The sequence below is a fragment of the Ciconia boyciana genome, chromosome 9, assembly GCF_034638445.1.
Source record: "Ciconia boyciana chromosome 9, ASM3463844v1, whole genome shotgun sequence".
Classification (NCBI taxonomy): Eukaryota; Metazoa; Chordata; class Aves; order Ciconiiformes; family Ciconiidae; genus Ciconia; species Ciconia boyciana.
Window position 1 is genome coordinate 10,794,498 of NC_132942.1, and position 19,028 is coordinate 10,813,525.

At 45.7% G+C, this 19,028-nt stretch overlaps 1 protein-coding gene across 3 annotated transcripts; it reads right to left on the reverse strand.

Annotated features, from left to right (window-relative positions):
• Positions 1–2,748: 2,748 nt before the first annotated feature.
• Positions 2,749–19,025, reverse strand: BRD8 (bromodomain containing 8). Of its 3 annotated transcripts, XR_012044176.1 has the most exons (23): positions 18,953–19,025; positions 18,525–18,621; positions 17,762–17,831; positions 16,690–16,739; positions 15,458–15,580; positions 15,233–15,313; positions 14,712–14,776; positions 13,985–14,121; positions 13,357–13,572; positions 11,924–12,068; positions 10,537–10,746; positions 9,837–10,117; positions 8,870–9,325; positions 8,419–8,512; positions 8,162–8,208; positions 7,576–7,790; positions 7,170–7,262; positions 6,897–6,965; positions 5,992–6,169; positions 5,230–5,334; positions 4,334–4,378; positions 3,558–3,734; positions 2,749–3,184 (listed from the first exon to the last, which is right to left on the reverse strand). XR_012044176.1 is itself a non-coding variant. In XM_072873272.1 (22 exons), the coding sequence occupies exons 1-22, from the start codon at positions 18,969–18,971 to the stop codon at positions 3,125–3,127; spliced, it is 2,856 nt and encodes a 951-aa protein (XP_072729373.1). In that variant the 5' UTR covers positions 18,972–19,025; the 3' UTR covers positions 2,750–3,124. The 3 variants fall into 3 exon arrangements, 2 of the variants coding, with proteins under 2 accessions (XP_072729373.1, XP_072729374.1); XM_072873272.1 differs by lacking the exon at positions 3,558–3,734 and having other exon boundaries at positions 2,750–3,184; XM_072873273.1 differs by lacking the exons at positions 3,558–3,734; positions 4,334–4,378 and having other exon boundaries at positions 2,750–3,184.
• Between the last annotated feature and the right edge of the window lie 3 nt (positions 19,026–19,028).

Sequence of the window (19,028 nt, forward strand, 5' to 3'; positions counted from 1 at the left end):
ACCCCATGCCTAAAGTGCTTTCCTGCACCATCAGCAGAACTGGCCGCACACGCAGAACCAGCCACCGCAGCTCAGCTGAAGAACAGAAAAGCCTTAGCCTAGGGTAATCCAATCACTTGTGGTCATCCTTCTGTACTTCAGTTGAGCGGGACAAGCATTGTAAAATCAGGAAGCTCAGGGAACTTGGGCATAACCACTGATTAAAAAGATCTTCGGCCTTATGTTCAGTTTTACTAAATCTTGGAAGACTCAAGACAGCAGAGCGGAACAGCAGCATTAGAGCAAGACAAGCGGGATGAGTGAAATAATTACAGACTGCTTAGTTCCATATCAATTCTGTACAAAAAATAAGGGACAAAAAGATACAGACTTGAACTTTTAATTAAGAACTGCCTGACAGTTCTTAATTATGTTGGCTACATAAGTCAGCAGCAAGGAATCATTATCAAATTGGAAAGTTTTAGTTCACTTTGCAGAGATCAGACACTGCACAACCCTTGCCGATACGAGAAAAAGCTGTTAGAAATAAAAAAGACACCCTTTAAAAGGAACTTAAACGTCAAAACAAGAAAAATGATAAAAGCCTGAACTCTAATAAATGAAATGTAGAATCCACAAAAAAGTAGGAAAAAAAAAAAAAGAAAAAAAAAGAAGAACAATTTGCTAAAGACATAAAAGCAAGTAACAACAACAAACCTCATCAAAAACATCAGAAGCAGAGAGCTGCCAGATGATCAGTGGGAATGATGCATGATCAGTGCCAAACACCTCAGTGGAAAATAGGGCCAGTTGGAAAAACCAAACTAATCATCATTATCAGCAGTTGCCACAGAGGAGATCACACGAGACTTTCTCTTGGGATGGGTCTGAGAGACTGTTTCTAATTAAATGTCAATGGGGAGGTTTTAGAACAATTTGAGGGATGGAGTAAACCTTAGAACCAGTTGGGATTCACTCATGAATCCTGAAGAAGCTTAAATATAACATGACCAAACCTATGCTGTGTAACCTCTCATTTAAATTAGCCACAGCACAAGAAAAACAGAAAGATGCAATTGTTGTATCTGTCTGTAAAAGGGCTGATGTTGGGAGATGCAGCACTGTAAGCCTGAGCTCTGCACTATACAGATTAGAACAAAGTATTAGGAACAACAGAATTAGTAGTCAGAGCACGAGACGATGAATTGGGAAAGAGGCAACAGGGGTCTGCAGAGGAAAATCGTATCTTAGGTTTTTAAAGATCTTAAACATCATTAAAGGCTATTAAAATGTCATGGGACAAGAGAAAAGGCTCTTTAGGGGAAAAATACCTGGTTAAGAGAAGAAACCAAGGGTAGGAATGAACAGCAGTGCTTTCCATAATGAAACTGAGTTACTAGTGGGCATGATAAAGGTCCTCCCACGTGCTGCAACTTCAGTTGTTCAACACGGACAAAGACAGAGCAGAGGTGTTACAAAGGAGATGGAGCCAAACTCTTCTCAGTGGCCAACAGCGAAAGGAGAGGAGGCAGTGACAAGCTGCACTGAAGGAAATTGAGACTAGATAGAAGATAAATGTTTACTCCATGAGGGTGGGTAAGCACTGAAACAAGTCGTCCATCCTTGGAGATTTTCACAAGTTGACTAGACAAGGCTCCGAGCAACCCGATCTACCTCTGAAGCTGGCCCTACTTTGAGCAGCAGGTTGGACTAGATAAATGCTCAGAGGTCCCTTCCAACTTAAATTATTCCATAAAATACCAGAAACCAAAAGAAACCTGTAATTTTTGGTGCTATGAACTTAACAACCAGTAATCTCTGGAAACTGAGGCCATAAAAATTCAAATCAGAAATTTGTTCCCAATTTCAGTAGTGAAGGAAAATTAACCAGTAAGCAAACCAAAGAACTCTACATTTCTAGCATCAAATGTAGAGCGATTCTTGGTGGAAATACACCTCAGCCAAACATGGGACTCAACACAACAGGTACAACCAATTTCAATACAAAACTTGTGAAAATCAAGGTAAGGTAACAATCCCTCTGGTCTTAATTGCAGTGACTCAGCTTCCTGCAACTTGTGTGTCAGAAAGCTGCGCCCTGTACGTGCTGCACAAGGAACTGTAGACCACTCCCAGTGGCTGCAAGCATCAGGAAGGATAATGCTTTATTTTTTTTTTTTCCTTCTGGAAGGACACGGGGGCAGAAAATACGCAAGTTTCAACTCACAGGTGATATGAGCAGAAAATAAGAAACTGACTTGAAAATTGTCAGAAAGAACTTAAAACTCAGTTAAGCACCCATGTTGCTGAGGGAAAGAACTGTTATTTCCAGTGGAGACAAACAGTTCACAAGCTCCAGTGTGAAACCAGATACTAGCATGCCTACAGCTGCTGGAATGACAGGAGTTTTCACTCTGACTAGCGTACCCTTTACAAATCTCTGAGGAAGGAATGTAAGGTGCATTTCAATACATTGGTCTCTTAAGGAAAGCTCTAACAAGACCGTAGTATTTAACTTCTCATGGTTAGATCTCCTGTTTCATCACAACACTACCATATTCTCACACACTCAAGCAGGGAATCTTCCCCTCCATACAAACACTATGCAACATTCCCATGATTAACAGATTGTCTCTAATGCCAAAGCTCTGCTGCGCCTGTGTGCTGTACGGATAACTGGAAGAGAGTTATATTTGCAGATATTCAACACAGGTATGCACCCTTGTACAAAAACAGGGTTCCTCACTGCAGAGAGCTGTGATGCTCAGTACACTGCACACTGTACACTGGATTTGTTCCCAGACTTTAATATACATACACATTTACACATCACTAGTAAAAATCTGTACACTTCACATTACAGTACATACGAGCCACCAGTTGCTAGCTAACACCAGAACACTGATGAAGCCCAAGACAACTGCCCTAAAACAGGCAGGGGGGCTAGTCTTCCCCTCTGGGGAAGTTTCTTTGGGTTACACATTCTGACGAGACACTGCTTTCCAGAGGGGCAAGCGAAGAAGGTGGACCAGGTCCCAGAAATGGACCTGCAGCTTTTCTTCCTCCTCCAACAGCTGTTAACAGCATCTTGCTTGCACTCCAGCTCTGGATGCCTGGTGCTGGGATTTTCTGTCTGCCTGCAGCATCATTTCTTCATCTTCATGTCTGCCTCGATGGCACAGCGACGCCCTCTGGTGCCACCATCCTAGTCACAAGGCAAACGAAAAGAGAGAGTTATGCAACTCTAAACACAAAACACTTCCTCCAGCACTCGGGGAGGTAAGGAATTGTGCATCTGGTAACAACTTTTCATGCCTTCCAAACAGAGGGAAGGGAAGCTGTCCTAAGAAGGCCTGGGGAGGCCTGCCTGCAGACCTACCTAAAATTCACTCTGGACACAGCACAGGTGCTGGAATTTGCAGCATCTCTGTGCGCTGCTGGCAGCCAGGGCAGAGAGAGGCAACAAGGCTCTCTCCCAGACAGATGCTTTTGGAGCCTGTACGGTGCAGGCTTTCTCCTAAGCGGCAGATTCTAGCTTGGCTCTTAGGATGGGAAGAGGAAACTGCTAACTAACCTACCTTATCAGCTGCTGATCCCTAGGGGAAGTGCTCCTCCAGTTGAGTGACCCTGGCACTAGCTCCCTAGTTTCTCCGCACAGCTCCTTTCCATGAGTAGAAGGCGAGCTGAGAGCTTCCTTTGATCCGCTGCCCTCTCCCTCTGGCTGACATGCTGACTCTCCCGGAGTACTCCTCTGTCTTTAGATATATGCGAGAGAAAAAAACAACTCTCCATCTTCCTCCCCTCTCTCCTCCCCGCAACTCAGAGACTTGGGGTTTCCCGGAGGGAATATTTTTCCAAACACTTCCAGATCACCACAGGCGCAGAGCAAGGTATTTCTGCAGAGTATCTTATTTCCCTTCTGGACCATGAATGATAAAGGAGTACACAGCTGACTCCTCACCTTCCCAAGACCCTTTGTACTGTCTTGAATGTGTGGAAGGGGCAGCTGTATAAGCATGAGGGATGTAAGAACTACAGTACTGCACCGCTTTGTCTGTCTTCCCACTTACACGGCAAGAAAGCAGGAGAGAAGTTGTGGAAAAAAGCAAAGGCAGATGACAAAACAAGAACACTTGGAACCAGAAGAAAAGACTGAGGCCCCTCCCACTCACCCACGCTGAGAATAAGCAACTGAGATGTTTCTTCTCTAATGATCATGGTTGTACAGCCCCTAAGTTAAACACGCACTGCTGCAGTGCTAAGGATGCTGTGACAGTGCAGTGATCACCCAGACAAGGAGCAGAGCACACTGCCAGCAGTACTGCAGTACCTGCTGGAGCCTTTCAATACTTACAAAGAGAGAGAGAAGGAAGGCAGGAGAGCCCATTGGGACACTGTCCTGTTAAAAGGCCAAACAGAAGGACTTATCAGATATCAGATATGGAAATGCACACACCACATAGAAGCACTGAGCCCACACACGAGCATAGAGAAACATATGCCCCACTCCCCTTCCCACATGGCATCAGTTTTACGCAGCAGGAACATAAAAATGGACAAAAGAGGGATACTGCAAGAGTCAGAATGCTAGGAAAGGGATATTGCCTCCCCAGCCATGGCAAGGCCTGGCCTACCAAACCACCTCTGCACTGTGCAGTAGCCACTAGAACTAAGCAGGCAGTCCTTGCTGTCACAATGTTGTGTGCAACAGCTGAGAGCACATGAGATTACTCAATCAAGTCTGGATGTGTCTTTACAGAAGGAAAAAAAATAATCTACACGGCTATTAGTTCAGATCAGTGTGGAAGTCAAAGGTTCTCTGGTGCGTTTCACACAGCAAACCAGACTGGAGTGATTCCCTGGTTCTAAAAATCTGAGTAGGAACTGAAGAACACGGCAGAGGCTAGTCTTCCAATTCTCTACACCTTCACCTTCCTGCCATATCATGCCTCTTCCAATACTCTGTTCATTTCCCTACAGTTTTCATCACTTGTTTTTAAAAACAGGGAACAGAAGTATTTGGATTACCAAAATAATTCATAAGACCTGCCTCTGGGATGATGTACAGGTCCAGAGCTAAAATCTAATCAATGGACACATTTAAAGAAAAATTTGTTCACATGAAGATGCTGGAGCCATTGCAATCTCAAAAAAAACATCCTGCCCATCTTTGGTATGGGAACTTCATGCAGTATCTTGGGATTCTCCAGAAGATACCAAGTGCCCTTCCACAGGGTACAGCATTCTCACCTTCTCCGAAGCATCTTGTTTGCGAGTGGAGTCTCGCCCACGCAGGCTCTTTGCACTGATCCCTGACTCCGATGTTTGCATGATCAGTTGCGTGGCCAGAAATTGCTGCAAGAAAACCACACTCTGTTAAGATTCTCAGGCAAAACAAGCTCAGTTAGTGCGTGTCAGTTAACTATCACAAACCACAGCTGGGAATGATTGGGTCAGAGGCAGTTTCAGTTCCTTGTCTGCTACTCAGAATAAGTTCCCCCATTTACCTCAGAAGCCACAAGTCCTGACAAACTATAAAACCCCAGTTCAAACTTTGTCAGCCCTGCCAGTTGGGACATTCTACTTCACAAGAAATTTTCAATGACATGTATTCAGAGGACACAGTTTTATGTACACTTTAAACCAGCATAAACCAGCACAGCCACCAAAAGAAGCAATCGCGTCCCCTGTCATTCACCATTCTTGTTGCTTGTTTCTGTTCCTGAACCACACCCTGGTTCTTGCTGGCCTAAGCAATCCCTGAAGGAAATTAGATTTGAAATTGGTCTGGGCTGAACCTAAAAAACATTTTGCTGTTTTAGTTTTAAATTATCCACAATCTAGTTCACCACAAACACCTGAGCTAGCACAAGAGAGATGCAGGGAAGGATGGGACTACTTCATTCAAAGACACTGTGAGTGAAACTGTGGTCTTACATCCAGAAGTCTTTCCCATACCTATGCACCAAGGCAGATGCTCTGTCCTGCACTGGCCTCAGCTCAGTACTTTACCTGGATCTGCTCCAGGACATCTCGTTGCATCTCCACAGCCATGTGGTACACATCATGGTCAGAGCTGTTGTACATAACTGCATTTTGAAACATGAGCATAATATCACGCTGGAACTCAGCTGTGGTTCGTATCAGCCCATTCTCAATGTTCTTTTTGATGGTAGATAAATCCATTGGCCTATGAAAGAAATGCAGTCAAAATAGCAACAGAAATATTTAACTCTCTCCCCTTTCTTTTGTGAACAGCCCTGGGTCTGTGACATGTCTCCTTAGACCATCTATTTAATTTAGCTAAACAGGTTCTCCCACACACAGGCTGTGTTCCTGAGTACCAAGGCCTCGGGTCAGAAGACACAAGCTGTCCACCAGTTACCATGAATGGTAGCAACGGTGTGACAGATGTCTCACAAGAGGCATTTGCCTTCTCCAGGCACCACTGAAGGAGACACTAAGGAGCTAGAGCTGCAGCCACTGAACTGTTTAGGAGAGATTTTGGGGACTAGCAGGGGATTCTGGTAATTCTTCCAGAAGAGTCTACTATCAGGGACAGTAAAAAATGCTGATTGAAGAAGATAGGTCTTTGAAATTTCAAAGATTAAATCCTACTGTTGGATAGAAACTGGGAGAAGCAGATCAGTCACATACCACCTTACCAATAAAAAATGTTCTGCGTAAGTCAGTGTACTTCATTCAAAGACAGGGCTGCGTAAAGAAATGTATCTGTTACTGATGACGACCCTTTTCTTGGGGAAACCTGTTTCTGACTGAATCATGCCAGAAAAAAAAATAATTTCCAAGTCTTGCAGTCTGCATGGTAGCCAAAAGCTACATTGTTCCTGCCAGAAATCCCTACACAAATATGCAAATATACAGAGTTCTAATGACAGAAGATTGCCGAGACTCACCTCTGCACAATACTGTGGTAGCCTGGTGCTATATCGTCAGTTACAGGCTGTAGGAAGACATTGGCGTACCTGCAGAGAGAAGGAGTCCACTTAGTGCCCTGTCCTTGCTGGTAAATATTTGTTTCGTGCTCTCATGTTTATTTGTCTGCTACCAGTAATAATATGATTCATCATCTCCTGGTACCAAGGCAGATGAGCCCCCAAGATGGGAGAGCAGAGATTTGTCTAGGATTAGTCCCTTCTTTCTGCCAGTTCTCAAGACATCAAACTCACCTGTGATTAGCTGCTGCTCTCCAAACTAGCATGATGGCTTTCTTCCAGATCTTCTGGGCCTGTATTGCTTCCTGGTCCTCACTGCACACTGAGCTGGGAAGAAAAGAATAGGACTTCCTTCAGGAGTCTGCATACTGCCTTGGAGCAGAAACCTTATAGTTTATTTTGCCTTTGACATGCCTATGCTAATCCATGCCAAAGACAGAATGAAAAAAAAAAAAGAGATCTGGTACTATGGCGCTGTCTGCACACTTGCACTTGTAAGCAAGGAGAACCAGACAAATCATCAATAAATTCCCCCTTCAGACCCATTCAGTCAGCAAAACAGAAATGACAATCCTATGCTCCCTCCACAAAATAGCCTGGGATTTGCATCTGCGTGCCTGAGAGCTTCACTGATACTCACAACTGCGAGGAGGCCGGGCTGCTGGGGATGGAGTCAGCTAGTGTGTGAGACTGTAAAGGTGCATTATGAACACTGAAGCCATCATCGCTCTCACTCACAGGGGGTTCGTTATCCATCTCTGAGAGATATCCCTCACCCTGATCTTCTTCTTTGGGTTCCTCCAAACTGGCAGCCTCACTGGCACCATCCTCATCATCCTCTTCACCCTGCCCATCCTGAAACACAGAGAGTTCATGAGTCTGCACAGCTAGCTACAGCAGCAACTCAGAGCCTCCAAAGCAACCACGGTTCAGCAAGCAAAGTGATTTTCTTGCTACGGCTGCTGACAATTGTACAGGCAATTTCACAAAATCCTAGTCACTCTATCCTGCCCTGCCTCCCCCTGCAGAAACAGAAACACACATACACACAGCTTTATAGTGCCTGAAGCAATCTCCCCTTTAGCTCCAACTGCAGACTGCCCAATTCTCCTCTCAGTGCAGAAAACTGAAAGCAAGCTTTGCTTTTCAGCAGATGGGAGCCAGGAAGCAGCAGCAGTGAGATGTTACTAATGAACCCAAGACGACTACAACCAATCCAGAATTACCTTAATCTGACTCCTAAACAGGGCTTGGGCCTCCTCCTTCATTGATTCTGTGAAAGAAAGCAAAGCAGAAAGGTTGATTCTCCAAAGCAGTCTTTCCTACAAAAGCTCCTGCACCAATGCCTACTGTCCTGCAGTAATTACCACTGTTCCTACATATACCTTTTCTCCCTCCTCCCCAAAAAACCTGAACCAGATCACTGACATCTATCCAGCTAATAATGTTGCATGTAAAAGATTTCCTAGCTGAATTAAGTTACCTGACAGCTCAAATTTGTGCTGAACATCAGCCTGTGAGGAGTCTTCACTCACATTTGGGACTTGTGGAGGGGATGAATCATCATCAGGTGGGGTCTGGAGGGAAGAGAAATGCACAAATCTAGATGTTTGTGTCAGCTTACTTCAGTGAAGGTGGGGGCACATCTCACTCACCCTAACCTAACTCAAGGCAATGAAGTTCACTGAGCACCTTCCCAACAGCAATTCTGCACATGGGTGGGGGGAGATACATAAAGGTACTGCCTAAAGCAGAGAGCTTCTCTGCAGATCGAACAGATCAGCAGCATGACTCCCAAGAAAACAGTCAGTCACATTCATTGAAGGGTCACCTTCAACCCAGCAGTCATCCTTCCTCTAAACTTCTCTCCTACCTGCCACAACTGCTCCTTTCTTTCCCCACACCAGTTCCAGACAGCCTCTCTGCTCACATACCTCTGTCTTCACTGTATTGTGCACTGCGTCTTCTCCCTTGGCCGATTCTATCTCAATTTCAGAAGTCTCTCCTGCTCCTACAGCTGCTCTTTGATCCTCTTCTATCTCTTGACTTCTAAGCTCTGGTGTTTCTGTCACTCTTGCAGTTGCTGCTATGGTTTCCTCAGGGCCCAGCTGATTCTGCTCCTGCTCTGCAGGTTCTGTCTTTATTTCTGATCCCAGCTCGCCAATGCCCATTAGGTCTCGAATTCCCTTTGCCTCTGGCTCCTCGCACTCCAGTCTCTCCTGCTTCACAGTTACAGACACTTGGGGTATCTGGGCCTGTTTCTCATGCTCCTGATGAATTGAGTGTTCCCATGGGCCAGGCAAGGTCTGAGGGTCATCGGTATCTTCACAGAAAGAAGACAGAGCAGCTTCAACAACTGCTGCATCCAGGACTTCAGGGTGGTCGTCTACCTTTATTGCCAAAACAAACACACAGCAGTGCAGGCCAAGGTCAGAAAGAGTGATTAAAAATAAAGTTCATATTATTTGGTAATGAGACAATTGTGGAAAACCCAGTGTACTGGGTTTACAAAGTTGCCTTTCACAGCCACACTTGTATCACTCCCTGTGGAGCCTCCCACGGAGCTTCAGTTTCAGAAATACAGCACTCCTGGAAAGTATGCTGCAAGCAGCACTCATTTGGCTGCCAGAGATGTGACACAAACCCTACCCTATATGAGGAAGAAAGAGATCTCTTTCTGCACTCTCTGTAGAAGAGCACCAGGCTAAACGTGGCAGACTAGCAGCAGTGGTGTCATAGGGTAATTTCCTATTGATCTGGACAACGATGGTGAGAATGTGCATTTTGGAATAGTTATTTCCTGCTTGTTTAAACTAACTAAATTGGTGAACAGTAATCACTTGAGAATAACCTAACTGGATGTGGAGCAAAAGGCACTGGCACTCTGCTTTGCTCATTTACCTTGTCCTCAATGATGGCTATAATATTTCCAACAGTATCGAAGTCCAGCTCTTCCCCTGTATAGGACACTGCAATATCCATTTTCTCAGCCAAATCCAGGTCTTCTTTCCCATCCATGCAGTGATCTTTGGAAGACCCTGCAGTGCTGCCAGCCCCAGAACCCAGGCATTCTTTCTTGATGGAATCAATGATCATGGATATTTCACTGCTGTCCATGGACACTGTCACGGTATGGGAATCAGACACTGCCTCCATGGAAACACAGGCTTCTGGCTGGCTCACTGCATAAGGATGAGAGTGACAATCAGAGACCAATCTGGAGAAGTCAAGCCCACATAAACAAATACTGCAGTGGGTAAGACCAAGCACCAACTGCAAGTATCCCAGGTCCACCCACAACAGCATGGCTTAGAAAAATAAAAGACAAATACAGGTTTGCTTTCCCACAGTAGAGACTAAGTGAGATTCCATCCCTTGAACCACAGTCCAGCAACATACCATTAGCACCCCCACCCCCACCCAGAAAATCCTGTTTAAAACCATCTGTTTACTCCAGAACCCAGCCATAACCATCCTTTCATCAAGGATGGTGAGTCTGACGTGATAAAAGGCCAGCTGAGAGCTCGCTGGGTGCTAATCCCAAGGGAATTTCTGTTTTCCAGCAGTGCATGACCTATGAGTGCGTAGTTCAGGAACGCACCTGTGGCTACGCTTTCTGGAGCTGCAGCTGGTGGCACAACGGACGGTGCTGACAGCGTGGGCATCATGACAATGGTTGCCTGGGACACAGGCTCTACGGGGGGTGGCAGGAGCTTAGCTGGAGGTTCGCTGGCAACAGCGGAGAAGGAAGCAAGAGGTGAGGTGAACTGTGCAGGACCAGCTTCTAAAAGCCGGGAAAGCGTAGGAGCACCTAACAGAGAGTAGAAGGGAAAAGCACATGAGCAAGAAGCAGCCACCACTGAAGTCCACAAAGCCATCACCGGGCTCTTCATTGTCTGGTGGCTTCTCCTGGGAAAAGTCTCTGAGAGGTACCTAGAAACGGTCCCAAAAGCTACATGGAGAACCTGCACCAAAAATGCATGACTCCTTTGTGTGTGCAGTCTGAGACAGAATCATGCAGACTATGGGACACTGTGTTCAATGTAAGGGCTGGACAGGCTAAGCCACACATGCAGAGAGATGCCCTTCCAAAGGCTCATCCCAATACAATTACGGGAAATCTGAAAAACAGTGCTGAGAGAGCCACACAAGGTAAGCCAAGACAAACAGTCATCACAGGAGACGGAAGGGAGCAGAGGGGATCTCTTTGCAGGTCTTTCCTGGAGAATTCCTCTTATATCAAAGTTTGCCGCTCAGCTGTAATTTTCAGTCTGAATTTACTGAACTGTCTGGACCAAATTAACGGGTCTTAAAGAACAGATGTGGATAAGAAAAGTGTGATTATTCATATGGAATTATATATGAACGAATGGCATAAATCCTCAGTTGCAGACAATGTGACTAAATCACTGGTTAGCATGAGCTGAGAAGAAACTTCACCTTAGGCAGGTTGTTCTGACAAGGCCCAATGCAAAGACTCTTGCACTGTCCCTCTCACCCCGCTCTGTGGAACTTACTCTGGAGCTCACAGTCCACTGTGGTCTAATCCTCAACAGACCTCTAAGATAAAGCAGAGGTAAGACACATGAGTTCTCCAGATTCACAGGGAGCTGCAGTTTGACACATCGGGAATCAGATACTAGACGAATTTTTCCCCAACTCCCTGTCAACTAACCCTTTCTTTCTACACTGAAATGCCTGGTGTAAGCCAATGTCAAAACCAGAAAAATAGACTGCATGGACCAGGATTGAATCAAGTCTAATTGTTTCAGTAATTTTAGATCAAGGCACTCTTTTTCTGTAAGGATTAGAGTCTTCTTAAAAAAAATTAGGGGTGAGAGGGACGGGAGTACAGAAATAGGAATACAACTCATAAAGCCCCAAAACCAGCCAGGCTAGATGTCCTTCATCTCTCTCCAAAGAGAATTCACAGAACAGTCTGAAGGTACATCTGAGGGGAGAACGGTACAGGGAGAGTCCCGAGTTACCTGAAGCAGCAGGAGATGCAGGGACAGCACCAGGTGCCGACTGCATTTCCCCACTGTGCAGCACTGGAAGGACGCTTCCTACCTCCAGCAGGACTCCTGAGCTGTTCATGTGACCAGAAGCCACTGCCATTTCATTTTCACTGACCTGCCAAAGGAGGACACAACTGAAGTTCCTGGAGATACCATCACATCGGTTATTCTCTGCCAGATATGCACCTCCATGAATATGTCCATCATTTGCTGTCTCAGCATTTCTTTTGTGCTTTTTGTCAGGTCTAGTCCCTGCCTGAGGCCCCTTATGCAAGTGCATGACAGTCTGAAACTAGTTGTTGTTCTTCAGCTACAATACAGCTGCAGTGCCACCTTCCTTTGAAGTTAGGCCAAATACACCATTTGCCCTACCTTAGTTCCTCTATTCAAGGACCTCACAATCCTCTACAGATACCAGTCTCTCTAGCCCCTGAGATGGCATGGAATTATCCCTTATTTTGAGTTGAGGGAAACTGAAGCACCAAGATAGAAAGTAACTCTATCAAGGTCACATAGTAAACCTATGACGGACCTTGAAGCAGATGTAAAACAGTCCTGTCACTACAAAGAAAACCCAGTCTTCCACAGCCATTATCTTGCCTTGCTCCACCCTATGTTACATTGCACCCTGCAAACATAGAACCCGTGGAACATTTACCCAAGCTAACAAATAGAAAAGCCCCCAAATCTGACTTTTAAAAAAAGGAAGTCAACAGCAATACACCTATTCCATCACACAAGCACTAACACAGGGAATCCGTGCCACAGGCAGGCTGATGGCTGCTATTTTCAGACTGGGCTCTAAACAGTGTCAGCAATGGTCACCCTCCTAAGACTTCCAGAGTCACTAACACCAGAAGGGTCAAAGTGGCTTGTCATCACAGTGATTTTAATAAGTGTCTACCACTATGAGAAGACTGAATCACTTGAATATTGGTCATAAACCCCACTAAAAGACTCCCTACTCCTGTGCTAAGACCCATTACAAATATTGAAACTCAACTTCCTGCCAAGATGCAAAGAAGAATTGTGAGCCCGAAGTAGAAATCACCAAGAACACCTCCATGGAGACTGATCGGGATGATGCTGACTAACACGCCCCCTCCCCCAGGGAGAACGATTTCCTCTAGCAAAGCCTGCAACTCCAACTCCTTACGACTGAGGGGAGACAGACAGTCCTATGTGCTGAATAATTCCTGCAGTCCTGCACCCACAGTACTGCCGGGAAAGGGTCCCACCTCTGTGGTGCACGAGGGTAATTATATCTCTCAGATATCACTTCTGTTGGGACTCTCACAAAAACTGTATGTTTTTAAAAAGCCTTTGCAGCTCCCCCTTTTTCAGTGGGAGAGTCTGGAGCAAATTATTTGTGTGCTTGCATATATGAGCAGAGAGCTCCATACCAGCCTGGGGCTTGTGGGCAGGAGACTGCCCTTCTTCAGCAGCTCTGAGAGCAGAGGGGAAGGAGGCGGAGTTGCTTTTTGTCCTAGCATCTTTTTCTGGGGTGAATCATCAGTGACTGGGGTCATGGGGGCATCCAGGGGAGCAGAGCCTGGAGGGGTGTCAGGGATTCCAATGAAGGAGGCAACTGGGGTGCTGGGCAATGTCCCTGGAGTGACCTGAGAAAGAGAAAAACCACACTGTTCAAAGCCACACTCCACCACACAGACTAGCCCCACTTGCTCCTTCCCCCAAGAGCACTGATCCAGCACACCACAGACACCTACTCCAGGCATATATTTTCACTCCTTCCCTGCCCTGTAGTGCCATCTCCCAGGCACACACAGAAGACTGCCTGGCCAACCCACTGATGCCCCTACGTAGCCTTTGATCCAGCCACCTGATCATCACAGACATGGAAGAGGACACGTATCTCGAGCAGCACTGTACATCAACCACACTACAGCACTACCACAGCGAAAAGTCTGCAAAACAAGGCAAGGGCTTCTCCCCAGGCTCCTGTTCCATGATGGACGCAGAGCCCCATGTCCCAAGCTGGTCCTTCCCTCTTGCTATAGGAAGTATCCTTACCCCCGGACTGGCCTCGTCCACAGCGGGCTGAGACAGATCTCCCAGAGCATAGTCTCCCCCTGGGGAGGTTGAGCCTGCAGGGGACCGAACCATCACACCCGTTAATCGTCGTGGCGGATTCTTAATGGCCTGACGAGCTGGAAGAGAACAGAAAAAAAAGTGAGTTCCGTGACTCCACCTTGGACAGTCCCTGAGAGTTACCTCTGACTTTATCCTAAAGAACCCTAAGAAAATAATTTATATTGTAGGAATTTCTTGCACCACACTAGGCTCAGTTCACAAATAATACTAGCATTAGGTAATGCACTTAATTTCAGATTTCCATACCAGTTGGGTATTCACCACCTCCCACCACTGGTAGGTTAGTTCACTGAATTGCCCCAAGAACTGTAAATGAATTAAACATTCAGAACAAATCTCTCTTCCTTTTATCTTCAGACAATAGTAAACTATAGGGAAAACTAAAGGGGTGAAAAGCCTGACATTCTAACAGAGAGCTCCTTGCTAATCCTGCTTTCTCATAGATATACCTTTTCCACAGAATTTGTGCCCTTCTCAAAAGTCTCTGCCTTTTGCCCTGTTACAAATACAGTGCTGGAAAGAGAATATAATCTTTCTTTCCAACTCCTAGGATCATGGAATTCCTCCTGAACAGATCTTAACAAAACTTAAAATAACATATGCATATCTCTCTGAGGAGAAGTAAGGAAGCTCATTTCCAGCTTACCCTGATAAGCAGCATCTGTAGCCTTCCTCTTGACTTCTGCCTCCTCCTCCTCCATTTTTTTCTTTCTGTATACAGAACCAAAACCTACTGTCACACAGTGTCTCACTTCCCCTTAGTTCCTCCTGCAGCTTACTGACCCCCACCCCGTTACCTCCAGACAACAATGACCTGCCTCTGCGGACTCAGGCTCAAATCCTCTGAGGAGGGAAGCAGTCAGAGGCCAATCAGAGAATGACACACTTGGCAGGAAATTTCACTTCCAGCTGTTTATCAAAATGGAGGAGGCAAACATGATATTGCAAGCCATCATCGAGCTCTTCACTGAGAAACTCCAAAAGATGTTCCACACAAGCTGGTGCCCCCCAGTCTAAACTGAGTCCATCCTCAGAGGCCAAAGCATCTGCCCAGCTGCCCTGTTTCTCTTCAATGTACGTGGAACAAGAGGTTTCTGACAAACACACAGCATTGGGCAACTACAATCTTAGAAGAAAGCGTAACATGGAAATAATTAAATAACCCACATCATAATCTCATTGCACAGCTCCTCCAGTCTGTTATCCATGTGTCCGGCCTGGATCAGCTCTGCATCCTTCTTGAGTTGTCTGTAATCAGAAAATCTTCTTACTCACTTATCGCTGAACGATAAGCTCTAAGCAGCATTTTCACCCCAAGCACCATCCCACTTAGTCCACTTTTTCAAGAGGGGACTCTCAGGTGCACCACAGCTCCATGCCTCCGCCACATACCTGTATTTCTCCTGTGTTTCTTTAATCATTTTCTTCAACTCCTCAACTCGTTCTGCAGTCAGTTTCCGCACAATAACATCTTCCACGGTTTCCACAACTTCTCCCTTCTCACCACGTTTTCTCCTATAGAGTAAGAGAAAAACAAAACAGTTCAGACACGAAACACAGAAAACCCCAGTTGTCCTTTCATAAATGGCTGCTGTCATTCCTGACACAAACATGCACAAAAAAAAAAAATCAACCTCCTCTTCCAATTTCTCTTAAATGATATTGGACAGCACAATGTTCAAACAATCTCTTCTGAAAAGTTTATCTAATTCTTAGATGCATCCAGTGTTAAAGACTTCAGGAATAGATCAAAGATGTAAACCCACTGCAAATTCTCAACCTGAAAAAAATCAATCATCCAACTTCAGAGAAGATTCTTACCACCCACGAAGAAACATTTTTTTTTTTTTCTCAATAACTCTACTAAGTCTTTTGTCTTTCCAACTCTAATGCTGAAGATCGTTCAGCACTATCACACACAAATACTACTTTTAAACATTCTGCCTTTAATTTAATTTCACGTGAAGTCTCAAAACAAAATACCTGGATTTAGGAGTGAGAAATATCTGAGACCACAAAGCTGTAGTGATAGCATTGATAAGAAAACTATAAGAAACCACTGCAAAATAGAGACAAATACAAAACACTTTCCCTTCTCACTCTTGCTGTCTCTTCTACCCCTATTCTGAATGATAATTTTATGTGTAAAGCTTCTGATCAATAAGACTAATATGTAGTGTTTTATTCCAGCCAAAGAAATGGTTCTTTTTGCTGCATTAAGTCCCCAAATGCACATTGCAACTCTTACAAATGGATCTGGGGCAAAGAGGCCCCAGCTGCCCTGCCATGTATGGTAACAACAATAGGGGCATATGGAAGACACTAATAAGTACACAGTGACCAGTTTTAGAACCATGTAATACTGAAATACTTCGGTCTTATGAAAAAATAGACAAGATAAGGAGATATGGGAACCATATTCTAAGAAATACCTTGGAACTTGCCAATCTCCCCCATCTGCCATACCCTGATCCCACTGTCCACCCATGCCAGCTATCACAACTGAATTTCCTCATTCCTGTACGTTTATTTTGGGAGGAGCACTATCAAGTCCTTTGCTGTAAGAACTGACAAGTCCACCCAAAATTGCTGCAGACTGCACTTGCTTCAGACTTCATACTCACTTAGGTGTCTCCGTAGTCTCCAAGAGCTCTGAATACTGAGATGCGCAGTGCTAAGAAAAACAAAGAAAGTCAGAGGACACCAAAAAGTCAGCATCAGCAAATGCCCATCAACAAAGCCTACAGGGCACTTACTCCTACTTCTTCAGAGGTCTAACACTTCATGAATATATCTGACAGTCTTCTGCAGTTTCCCCCATGGCTATAATTTAGCACAGCGCAAAGTGAGGAACCATATTCACTCTTCTACTCTAGCACTGCCCAGGCTGATCTCCAAAACAAAGCTAAAGAACAGACGCTCCCAACTAACAATTCAGAAATCAAAGCGAGTAAGCATGATTAGGAAAACTGTAGCCGTAACATTTCTGCCTGTGAAGATGAAGCAAAAATATTTTAACAGAGAAAACAAAATAACATTGTATCAAGGCCAGTTTCACAGCTTAACAGAAACAGTAAGCAACATAAAAACCCCAACTTCTCCTCCCTTGATTCTCTTAATCTCTCTGTCCCTTATACAACAAAAATTCCAGGTGCTTGCCCAAACAGCAGGACACAGCAAAATACATGGGCATCCACAAATTCCTGGGGCAAGGAATTCCACAGCTTAATTACATGCCTAGTGAAGAACCTAGTGAAGAACCTCTTTAGGTTTGCTTTGAACCTGCCTCCTGTTAGTTTTACTTAATAGTCTCTAAATCTTGCACTGGACAAAGCACTAACAATACTTATTCGTCCTCAACTTCATGCCACTTCTGATTACACAGACATCTGTCATATCTCCTGTTACTCATCTCTTTTTTATGTTGAAGGGTTCTACCTTACTTAGCCATCCCTTACAAGGAAGCTGTTTCATGCCTTTGATCACCCTTGTCTTTTCCTTAACCTTATTCAACTGTACTGTAAGTTCAAATTTAATTTCAGAAACAGAAAAAAGTATTTAATCTGATTTATACAAAACTGATTTTTTAAATTAATTTTGCTATCTTTTTAAAAAAACAGAAATACATTCTCTTAGGCATCTTACATATCCCATGCAGAACCCATTTTTTCCAAGACGCACATGCCAGTATCTTACCTTCTGGGAAAACCAGTCAGGTGGGCGTCCTGGCTCTGCAAAAGGTTTGATAGCTCTGCTGACTGAGACCCTACAGGAGAGAAACAGTGAGTCACTGTCAACTTACTTTCTTCTCCAACCAATATGCAGTGAAAAGATACTGACCTGTCGTGACGTTCATCACTGAACAGCCCCCATAAACACAACGAACTTGCCAATGAGTTGTTAAGTTTGGGAATTACTGAAGTATGGCCCTTGGACTCAAAAATATTTGCCTACTCCTAAACAAACAACAGCTTCCCTCCCTTGCTTTGAAAAGCAAGTTTCTAGCTTCTGATGACACTGTTACTTTTCCACAAAAACTTTACTTTGGTGAGGGGAAAAAGGCAGCAAAACAGAGCTACAAGTGCAGAAGCAATGCACGGGAGTCTGTTATTAAATATCCTCCTTGACCACAACTCACCTCTTCCAATTTATGTTGGAATAACGTTACTCTTTGTTCTGATTAACACGCTTCTATTTTCACACAGTAGTTATGAAAGAAGCAAAAAGATTTTCAAGGTACATGTCTAATACTTCCATCTTTAATAACCCAACTTGGTTTTGAACAGAAAGCACACAGAAAGCAGAAGCGTTTATGACTAGCTGTCGCACAACGCACCGGCACGGTGAGAGGCCGCGCACCAGTACAGCACACAACCCGTGCGTGCCCCGGGAGTCCAGTGCCTGTGCACGCAAAAGGCAGAGCAGCGGACATACCCCTCGCCCGGCCCCGCTCCCTTACCAGTTCTGGTCCCCGCTCCGCATGACGGAAGAGGCCAGGCAGAGCTTCTCGCGGATGGACCAGGGCTCCGTGGGGCCGGCGCTCAGCAGCTTGTGCTCTGCCGGGAGAGGGGAGGGACTGCACGGACCGCCCGCCCCCGCACAGCCCCGGCTGCACCCCCGGGGACCCCAAACCTGGAGCCCCGCCCCCGGCCGCTGGCCCCGCCCCCCGCGGCCGCAGCAGCCATAGCCCCACCCCTCCCCCGGGCCATTAGCCCCGCCCCCTCGCGCCACCGTTGGCCCCGCCCCCTCCGCTCGGAACCGCTCAGTTCTCCTCAGGCCGTTCCCTTGCCCCCTTCCCGCTCCAGCCCCGCTTCCGCGGGCCGCCGCCGCTCCCTCGCCGCCGCCCACTCGCTCCCCGCCGCCTCTCCCGACAGGCCCCGCACTCACTCCCCGTCCCCGCCGCCATCTTCCCCGCCCGGCCCGAGGGAGGCAGGGCGGAGCCGCGCGCAAAGCCCGCCGGGAG

Bases quoted from the DNA above. Each gene is read 5' to 3' on its own strand.
- BRD8 (XM_072873272.1), bottom strand. The intron at 13,573-13,984 runs GTAAGGATACTT...TCTCTTTCTCAG, and splicing joins TGGACGAGGCCAGTCCGGGG to GTCACTCCAGGGACATTGCC. The intron at 6,966-7,169 runs GTGAGTTTGATG...TTCTCTCTGCAG, and splicing joins AGAGCAGCAGCTAATCACAG to GTACGCCAATGTCTTCCTAC.